Source organism: Heteronotia binoei, chromosome 4, assembly GCF_032191835.1.
Source record: "Heteronotia binoei isolate CCM8104 ecotype False Entrance Well chromosome 4, APGP_CSIRO_Hbin_v1, whole genome shotgun sequence".
NCBI lineage: Eukaryota > Metazoa > Chordata > Lepidosauria > Squamata > Gekkonidae > Heteronotia > Heteronotia binoei.
In genome coordinates, this window is record NC_083226.1 from 25,807,847 (window position 1) to 25,818,495 (window position 10,649).

The 10,649-nt window shown below is 43.4% G+C and overlaps 1 protein-coding gene across 1 annotated transcript; it reads right to left on the bottom strand.

Annotated features, from left to right (window-relative positions):
* Positions 1-402: 402 nt before the first annotated feature.
* DNAJA1 (DnaJ heat shock protein family (Hsp40) member A1) lies at positions 403-10,575 on the bottom strand. Its single transcript, XM_060236979.1, has 9 exons — positions 10,358-10,575; positions 9,121-9,266; positions 7,600-7,777; positions 5,837-5,941; positions 5,460-5,687; positions 5,133-5,247; positions 3,018-3,133; positions 1,459-1,559; positions 403-1,023 (listed from the first exon to the last, which is right to left on the bottom strand). The coding sequence occupies exons 2-9, from the start codon at positions 9,250-9,252 to the stop codon at positions 805-807; spliced, it is 1,194 nt and encodes a 397-aa protein (XP_060092962.1). The 5' UTR covers positions 9,253-9,266; positions 10,358-10,575; the 3' UTR covers positions 403-804.
* Positions 10,576-10,649: the final 74 nt, after the last annotated feature.

The window sequence follows — 10,649 nt, forward strand, 5'->3', positions numbered from 1 at the left end:
CTTAAGATTTTTTAAAATGTTAGTCGCCTAGAAGGCCTGAAAGCAAGTATATTTACCTCAAGTGGGTGCAACTGCAGGCTAAAGTGAGATTCATACTACTTTGGCTAAGCCACATTACTAGTGTCTTACACTAAAGCCTTCAACATCTTGGTTTTCACCCTACAGAGCATTAGCTATGCTACCGTCCTGTATAAATCTTTACAAGGAATGACAGATAGCAGTATCAGACTTTTAGGGTCCAATCTTGTTTTCCCTGTCACTACGTCATCAATTCTTCCTTCTACACAAGCCACACAGGGCTTCTGAAGACCAGTGATTTTCCTGTGAAGTACGGAGGCACAGAGATGTATTGTGACACCCCAAACAACTACACATCCAAAACGCATCAACATATGTAGGAGCTGATGAATACAAAACCTTTAATTTCACATCTTAACATGAATCATAAATACATGTGCATACTTAAGAGGCAATATAATTTAATTACTAAACAGAAATCACTGAATACTAAGCCAGTGCATTTGCACACAATACAATTACAATGCACAAAATTAAAAAAAAACCAACAACAGCCAGAGCGAGTTGGCTTCTGGATTTTCTTAGGAGGCCATATAGAAATATGAATGTCATCCTACTTGATTGAAGTAGTTTTTACTGTTTTAGTTTGTTAACTTGATTTAAAAACTGCATGTTTTAATATTACGGAGACAATGGCAAGTTTTAAGAGTTGAGCAACTGCAGTCCTTCACTCATCCACAACTGATGTACGAGACAGGCAGCACAAGGGGGACTCGTGGGGCCTTTTTAACTGGTCTGGCACTGGACGCCCCCTCTGTGATGGTGCTCGTCATCATCATAAGCTTCCCCATTGTAATGGTGCCTTCTTTCCTGAGATGGGTCAAAGTCCACCAACTCTACCTGGTCCATGTCTTCAGTTTCCTCCACATTTTCCCTTGGAGGCAGCAGCTTTTCCAATAGGCACAGCTTATCAGAAGAAAGAAAGCCACTCTCTGGGAAGATTACCTGTAATCAGGAAACAAAATTACTGTTTTCTCTTATGCACCATTCTTTCTCTATAAAATATGGTTTGGTTACTGTAAGACTAGAACTTTTACAGTGAAAGAAGCATGTTTAAGTTGCGTTATTTCCATGTCAATCTTCTTAACATGGAACTTAGAGGGGGGTTTTTACTGCATCGTATATGCAGTCTCACAGTCAGGCTCTGGATCTTGTGGAAGAAATCCCAGCTTTGCATGAATTGGCAATTTCTGTTGATTCTTCCTTCCCACTGTAGAATTCCCATCACATTACTCCTTAGGGTCCCCCACCAACCCCCAAGAGCACTTCATCAGTGAGGAAGGAAAGTTCTGTTACAAAATGCAGAAGTTTAGTCTGGATCTACCCTAAGATTTATTCTGCTCTTGAGCCATTTCAAACAGAAGCTGCGCTGCATCTTACCTTGAACTCAATGATCAGACGACCCTTTTCATATGGTCTGCGATAGATAGGCATGCCCTCATTCAGCACACATTTAATATCTCCATGCTTGACAATCTGACCTACAAACAGAATTATCGTCATTCTCACTTCCATCTGTTATTTTTACAGGACGGACCCAACCAATACTCCCTCTAAGCTGTGGAGTGTGAGCAAAAATTCTACTTTGTGAGCTAGGGGCATTAAAATATGAGCTGCATAAATTAAATAGCTCAGGAAAAACGTCCCCAGAGCAAAGACAAAAATGTGTGATCTGGAGGCTAAAAAAATGGTGAGCTAGCTCACACTAACTCAGCTTAGAGGGAACATTGGACCCAACACAATATGCTGTACAGTGAAGGAAGAGCTCCCTGCTAGAATGGTTTATAAGCTTAGACAGGGGCAGCCAAACTTGCTTAACATAAGAGCCACAACACATGAACGTCAAGATATGTGAGGGAAGGAGGGAGATGGAAAGAAAGCAACTTTAAATGTATTTTCTAAGCTGCTACCTGGCTTGGCTTGAAGAAGTGATTTAAAGAGAGAAATGCCTTCTTCAAGCTGGCCGAGGGGGTGGTGGGGGCTTTGAGAGCCACACAATGTGTGTGAAAAAGCCAGTTTGGCCATCCCTGAGCTAGGAGATGACACGGAGTGCAGATAAGCAATGCAGAGGAAGATTAAAAATGCATGATTTGTTCATGGTACATTAAGTATAGTAAAATGCTGTTTTACATGTCATTAAAAGGGAAGCTGGTCTGACAGGTCAAGTTTCAGCCCTTTGTAAACTCCAAAGGCTGATACTAGGGATCAGCAGGGCCTTGAGGACAAGTGTGACAGGACAGGGGTTCCCAACATTTTCATACTCTATAATGAATCCAAAGGTGCACCACCATATATGGAACGTGTCATCTGTTCACTGGAAGGCAGTTTCATGCGTCATCAGAAAAGCAAAACTACACTCGAAGATGTTCTCTCACAGTAGTTTGTGCAAAAAACCCCATGAGAACGGCTACAGAATCTACCTAATGCTGAACTCTTGCATAAGACCTTATGCAACTGGAGTAGCAGCTATTTCCTTTGACACACAGCTGTCCGGATCCATGTGGTAATATTCATTTCATCATGGCAAGCAATGGCTGCAAATTGTGGTACCATTTTCTGTCAGTAGAATGTGGGGGTTTCACCCTTTAGTGAGATTTCACTAGCAAATCTGTGGCATTACCCATAGAATGGGGGCATCACATTTGATCTCACTTGTTTCCTCTAGGCTGTCAGTTACCCCACTCCCAACAGACACCAGAGTGCCCAAGTTGTACCACTCCAGACTAGATTGCATTACTAATAATGCAGTCATTACTAGCAATGCAATCTCATGTGTTGCAAATCCATACTCCATAAATTTGGTTAGCTTTCTACTGATAACTGAGTATATCGTTGCCGATTTATGCAAGAGTTGCAGTTATCTTAATCACAAGTATTCATTACTTGCAGCTTTATAATCAGCGGTAAGCATTTCAACAAAAGACTGGGTTTAAACTTACCAGGGTGAGAAGTAATTATTATGGTTCGATTATCCAGCATCGCAATAGGTTTCTGAAAACCACAGAGTGCCTCAACCAACTGAATATCCATGCTCATGACCAAGTCTTCACCCCGTCTGTAGAAGCAGAAATAGTTTTTGTTGTTGAGCTCTACAGCTATCAGATGCTGTGGTAGTAAAGCAATTCTAGAATTGCAGGGTACAACCCAATAACTCTTACAAATAAAGAGGTTGCCTCATTATGGCTCAACCAGTTAAGAGTACTACATAAATGGAAGTATGCATCCTGATACTGGGAAAGACAGAAGGCAAAAGAAGAAAGGGAGGGAGGGACGGACAGTGTTACTGATGTAACAAACATGAATTTGAGCAGACTTCGGAGGATGGTGGAAGATAGGAGGGCCTGGCGTGACTTTGTCCATGGGGTTGCAGAGTCGGACTTGACTGTGCGACTGAACAACAACATGCATCCTGAACAGTGTAATTTTGTGGTCTGGACATTCAACAAGGACTAGTGAGGCTGAGGATCATATCTGCTCAGGAGCTATGGAAACTCACTGGATGACTTTGGGCCAGCCTCTCAGCCTAACCTACCACACAGGGTTTGTGCAGGGATAAAACGGAAGATGAAAGAACAAGATACGCTGTCCTATCTCCTTTGGTAAAAAGCAGTATGGAAACTGTCTCTATATGTTTTTGTCTTAGAAGCACTTATTATTGTAGGAAGGAGAGCTACACCTTTAGAATTCATAAAGTGGAACTAATACACTAAGCTGATTATGTTTCCTGTCAAACAAGGTAGGCAGACTGCAGTTGCATTTTGCACTGGCACTAGGCTGTTATTTGACCAAACCATGGATTATTCTCCTTTGAAGCCATAAAGGTTAAAAAGGTAAAGGTAGTCCCCTGTGCAAGCACCAGTCATTTCCAAATCTGGGGTGACATTGCATCACGATGTTTTCATGGCAGACGTTTTACAGGGTGGTTTGCCATTGCCTTCCCCAGTCATCTACACTTCCCCCCCCCAGTACCCCAATATACATCATACTGGTCTCAAAATGTTGCCACTTATGAAACTTACAGTGGTGAGTTTTTGTAAAACAATCGGGAAGAAACAAAACACTTTCAATTGCAAACATGTACCCACAATTTAAAAATAAAAAATAAAATTGTGGGTACATGTTTACAATTGAAAGTCATGTTGACCTCTGGTTACTGAACCCTACTGGGGGCCTGGAGGATATTCAGAGAGATGGCTGAATAGACCCTGCCCCTGTTGTCTCAACTGGGTATGTCAAGTACTAACCACAGTTGACCCTGCTTAGCTTCCAAGATCTGACAAGATTGGGCTTCTCTAGGCGATCCAGGTCAGGGCAACACACTATTTTGATATTATTTTGTTTCATCCATCTTTCCCTGCTCCAAGCAGCAGCGCAGGACACTCTCAAGCTCCACCTTCTCCTACTACTGCCACACAGACATGGCTCCTTCTGGCTGGATGCCAAGGGCTTTCATGTTGCTCCTGAGAACCTGCCTGTTTACTAAAGGATGCAGGGTTTCAAGGTGGATAATGGGTGCTGCTGTGTGCCTGTGCTGCACAGTTCAAAATTTAGGGAAGCCTTAGGAACTCATGCAAATACTAACATTTTAGGGGAGATAACCTACAACAGGCAACCACCACCACACCCTAGAGTAACAGCATTGATTTCAAAAGCTTTCCAAACATCTAGGCTTTTTTTTTGGAAATGGTGTTCATGGCAGTTCTTCTCTGAAGCAAGCCAGCAAAGAGCGACAAGAGTTTTAGTGCAGCCAGAGAACAACATACAAGAGCAAGAACAAAACAGTAGGGACGAGAGGATGGGTGTTCTTAGCTAGGGTGTATGTGTGACAGTTTCTTCAGAATACACCAGAATAACAGGCATTTTAGTTATGATCACATGCACTGGGACCATAAACAAAACACACACATACATAAATTGCCTTCAAAGTTTAAGGTAGGCTATGTATATGGAGGACTGCAACTGTAATTGTAGAAATAAAGATCAGCTTGTCTGGGATCTCAGTCCTGCTCTAAGTCTGGCAATATGCGCATGCAAGAGTTCAATGTAAGATTCACCTTGTAAACAAAGAATGGTCTTTTTGATCCAAGACAATAATGATGTCTCCAGGCTCCAACCCTGGTTCTTGGTCCCCTTCACCGTGAAAGGTTATCTTCTGACCATCTTTCATTCCTATTGCAAAAATACCACATAGACATGAGAAACAGTACAAGAACCCCGCATTCTGGCATGTGTTATTTGATACTAACACTTTCTCACAAACATGGTGTGGCATTACTACATTTTGCTTACATGTAAAACAGAATTCCGTCCTCTCCCAACTTCTTCCCACTACATAAAGTTGATCTCTATTTAAACTATTACAGTCACCACAAGGCACTTACCTTTATCAATATGAACTTCCAGGATTTTCTTCTCTCTAACAATCTTCCTTCCATTGCAGCTTTTACACCGGTCCTTGGGACTGATGCGTTCTCCATGGCCCTGGCATTCCATACACACGGACTGAATTTGTTGCACCATTCCAGGTCCTATCTGGTGAATTCTGATTTGCATGCCTGTCCCTCTGCAATTAAGGCAGCATTCCACAGCACCCTTCTTACCACCTCGGCCTACAAAGCAGTATTTGGGGGGGGGGGGGGGAGAGGAAATGTACCCAATATCATCAAGGAGCTATTGCCATGTCTTAAAAAATGCAGTTCTGTCAAACTAGAATGCTTTACCTGAATCTGACTAAGTGAACGTTTCTGAATCAACGTACCTTCACATTTGTCACAGATCACATTCTTCTGCAGAGCAAGCTTTCGTGTTGCTCCATTGTACAGGTCTTCTAATGTTACTGACAACTGATGAACAACATTTTTACCTGTAAAGAAAGGCATTGTTGAGGAGCCAGGACTTCCATATGCCACAACCCAGATAATTCTGCGCTGATTAGGGTGGAATTGATCAAGCTATGGCATGAAAACACATAAGCAAAGTTTTGCAGCCCAACATTCACTACTGCACAGAAATATGTATCTGAGGCTTAACCAAGCAACATTTGTCAATGGCAGTGCCTAAGAATCTGAAGTACAGCAACGGCTGCAGCTTTGTTACCTGGCACTTATGGGGAATGCAGAATGCCAGTCATTCAAATATGCCAGCAGACAACAAGCTGGATACCACAGCTTTTATTGTACATTAGATGTTATTAACGAACATTTTAGTAAAACCATAACAGCAATTAATGGAGCTTACATTTTACCATATGAATTCTAACGATGTTTTTCACACTTCTGCTTTGGTGAGGAGTCATTTTCAAACTGCATACCAGCTTACCAGTATGTTAAGTTGCCCCCATTCAATTACTAATGGGCTCTGTAGAAGGAGAGAGGGCTGCCACTCTCACAGCAAGAAGCAAGAAGGTGTGCTTTCTATTAACTGGGCCTTACAGGCTAAAGATTCTGCTGCCTCTCCTCAAAAGACACCCCCCCAAAGTTTCAAAAATTTTAGACCTGGAGGTCCAATTCTTTAGTCCCTAAAGGTGCCTCCAATGGAAGGAAAAAACAGCAAAAAAGCAGGGACTGATGTCAAACCAGAGAATCTGCAGTAGAAATCTGAATGTGAGGGGCATTTGTGAAGAACCAATTACACTATGGCAATGTCAGATCAACAAATCAAAGCAAGAGAGGAAGGTCTGCAAACCTAGCATCCTCCCCTGCTTGAATCTGTCAAACTGGCATTGCCACAGTGGCACTGGTTCTGCTTGGTACTCTGTACATGCAAAAATACTGTGGGGCACTCTGTACATGCACTGGTTCTGCTGGACTTGAAAAAAAAAATCCTCCCCTTCAGTTTCTACTGAAGAAAATCTCTGGTTTGACATCAGTCCTTGGGGTTTTTGTTTTTGCTGTTTTCCCTCTCACCACTGTAAACAATGGAGGACGCAGCACCTTCTTTGGGGACTCATAGAATTGGACTCCAGATTTTTTCAAGCATGGGGGAAGGGGTCTTGAGGAGAGGGACCAGAAGCTACACTGAAACTTTGGTGCCTCTTCCTCAAAAGGCACCTGGATACCCCTGGATACCCACAGATAGATTCTTCATTGCCAGTAATGGTCCCAATAGGCTATAATGGAGCAGGGAGAAATCAGGATTTTTTGAGAAACCCAATTTTTGGGGAGCCCAATTAATCCAAATCTGAAAAATCCTGAATTTTTTTTTGTATGTCCATACCTCTCGTCCCAACAACTGCCAAGCTCCACAAAGTTTATCACAGCAGCTATTGCATGATGCCGAACTGAGGTGAGAATGTGTGTTCAAGCTCATTCTCCAACAGAGAATTTGGGGTAGCTCCTTTTGTTAGGGAACTGTGATAGGTGAGAATATGAAATGTGAGGAGAGAACACCTTATGCTGACTAGCCCTGTGTATGTGTGTGCGTGCAAGTTGTCGAGAAATTCAGGGTTGTCTTCCTTTTAAGTAAATACAATATCAAGATTGCTATTACGATTACAATCATTCACAGAATGTTATCTCTCACCTCTCCTCTCTCTTTGCATTCTTCCACCTCCTCCAAAAAACATATCAAAGATATCCATAGGTGATCCAAAGCCACCTCCGCTACCACCCTCCTTTATAGCTTGTTCTCCACCTTTATCATACAAGTCTCTTTTCTTGGGGTCAGAAAGTACTTCATAAGCTTGAGAAATCTGCTTGAACTATAAGACAAAAATAAAATATATGTATTTCAGAATGTTAACATGCAAATCTGAAACAAAATAGCTGACGTAGTCATACTACAATGACTGAAAGATGGCTAATTTTAAAGAAACAGTTAACCCTCTCGCACATTCAAAAACAAGCTAAGTACAAATGACTTCAAGCATCAGATTAAAGGTAAAGTAGTAGCAAAATCATTACTGCATTCATTTAAAAGTGTTACTAATGGCTCCCTCTCTCTATACTGGCCAACCTACCTATTACAAAGTACAAGTCACATGCTAAAACTAGTACTAACAGCACACCCACATACCACAAAGAAGTTTCAAAGTGTGTCACATGCTGGGAAAGAGGATACACATTCAGGACTGGCAACAAGAATCCAGCTCAAAGAGCAATTAGCAGGAACTAGGCATCCTAATGCTTCCTACCTCTGCCACCACTTTAAATTAGAGCAAGGTGACAGCCAAGTCACTTCCCAGATGGGTTCATTCTAGCTGAGCTCACTCAGCAAAAAATAAGCTGGAAGAGGAAATCTACATTTGCAGTTCCTTTTCATCTTCCAGCGTAACCCTTATATAAACCAAGCTGCGAGGTGACATGGCTCTCAGTGCTGTGACAATTAAAAAAAACTATTTGGGTGCAGAGGAAAAAAGCCAAGAGCATCACCTCCGCCCTCTGAGTAATCTTAATGGTGCTTATTACCCACAAGATGGTGACAAAAGCAAAAGTAATGAACAAGGTGCTGGATTGGTCCACTGGCCATTGTAGATGCTAATGCTATTTTAAGGTCTATTAGATATGTTAAACTCCTACTGCAGTTTCTACATCTAGCACATTTGGATAGACAGGCTTTCCTTAAAGAAGCACTACCACCATCCTGCACTACAGGTAAGATTATACCCTTGCTCTTCTTGTTCATCTGGAATAGTTATTTGATCCTCCTGGGTTCTGTACTTCAGTCACCAAAACAGGGCCAAAACAAAAACTCCGCTTGTCTTACAGGCATAACAGAAGGATGGAAGAGGTTACCTTTCCCACCTCTTCACCACTCTGTGTCACAAAGAGGAAAATCAAAGAGTTTTGAGGAGTAGCTGATCTGCATTTCAAATTCCTAATCATTATAGCAAACAACAAATGTTGATTATGCTTTCATCTTCCCTCTCCTTCACGGACCTCAGAGCAGAGTCCACAGTTTTCTCCCGCCCTCTTGTATCTTCATGGCCACCTTGCAAGGTAAGGATGGGAGCAGTCCCCCACAAGACCAAAACATCCTCTGCAGGAGTAGTGAACCACACACAACATCTCTGTATAGATCAGTTGATATGTCTTGCACACTTGCCTTTTCACCCTCATTAGGATTCTTGTCAGGATGGTACTTCAGAGCCAGTTTCCTATAGGCTTTCTTCAGCTCCTCTTGGGAGGCATTAGGCTTTACCCCGAGCACATCGTAATATGTGGTCTCCTTCACCATCCTGCCACTGGTACCTTTTTTGTGAGAGGAAGAGAAAGATAAAGGTTGATGAATAAGGATAAGAAGAAAAAAACCTGTCTCAAAAAAAACATAGGCAACCCATCCAGGAGGCTAAACGAATCCCTACAGACCCTCCCCACTTCTCCAAAACACTTATCAGAGCACCTTCAGGCAGACAACCAATTTTTGCCCTACTGAGCCTAACAAAGCATTCCATTTACCTTTATTTACCTATGAGACACAAAAGCTGACCCCTGCCAAAGACTTTAAAAAATAAATTTGACAGTTTCAAGAGGGGATTGGATAACCATATGAAGCAGAGGTCCATCAGTGGCTATTAGCCACAAGGTACAGATGGAATGCTATGTCTGGGGCAAGGGATGCTCTGTATTCTTTGTGTTTTTTTGGGGGGGGGGCGGGTGCAACAGTGGGAGGGCTTCTAGCTTCCTGTCCCCACTGATGGACTTCCTGATGGCACGTGGCCTTTTTGGCTACTACGTGAGACAGAGTGTTGGACTGGATGGATCAGATCACTGTTCTGATCCAACATGGCTTCTCTTATGTTCCCATAACCCAGCATGCCAATCTGCTCCCCCACCCTCTCATACTTCCGTTCCCTCCTACAGAGACGCGGCCTATAGCCTTGACAATCAGATGACCCTTCCCCTTACGGGAACAAAAGCAGGGCAGCCCCACAAGCCCGTCCCCCCAGTACATTTCTTCCCAGACAAGTACATTTCTATACTCTCCCCACCCACCCCCACCCCATACACACACGACAAATTCTAAAATAATTTTTTTAAAAATGATAATAAATGGATATATCTTTAGGAGAAGCTTGGCGTGACAAAAGTCACCTCCAATGCCCAACCGAAAGACCGCCCCCTCCCCCAACTCCAGCCTCATCTCCCCTCCCCCCCCCCTCCGGAAAACGGTTGTTTTTTTTTTAAAAAGCCACATTTCTCCTCTTCCCCCCAACAGCCAAGGTCACCTGACCAAGCACGCGCCAGAGGTCTCCCCCCCCCCCGCGAGCGAGTGCCCGCTGGTTCCCGCGGAAAGCTCTGAGGTAAAAATCAGCTCCTTTCTTCCCGCTCCTTCCACTCACCGCGCGCTCAATGCCGAGGAGGGAAAAAAACCAAGCCCAGCCGTTTTTCGGTCTCCACTCCCCCCGCAGTAAACCAAGCTCAGTCCTTGTCGGCGGCTGCCTCTGGTCGAAGCAGACAATCCCGACTTTTCTGGAAAGTTCCGAGCCGGTCTTAGGGTAGGCAGCATCCGGGGAGTTTTCTTATTCAAGGAAGCCCCGCCCATTCTGAGGAAAGACCGCCTCCTCCCCCTCGGTCTCCGTCGTTGCTATTCGCCAGTTTCGGAGAGGACGATGACGCAACCCAAAGGCGGCT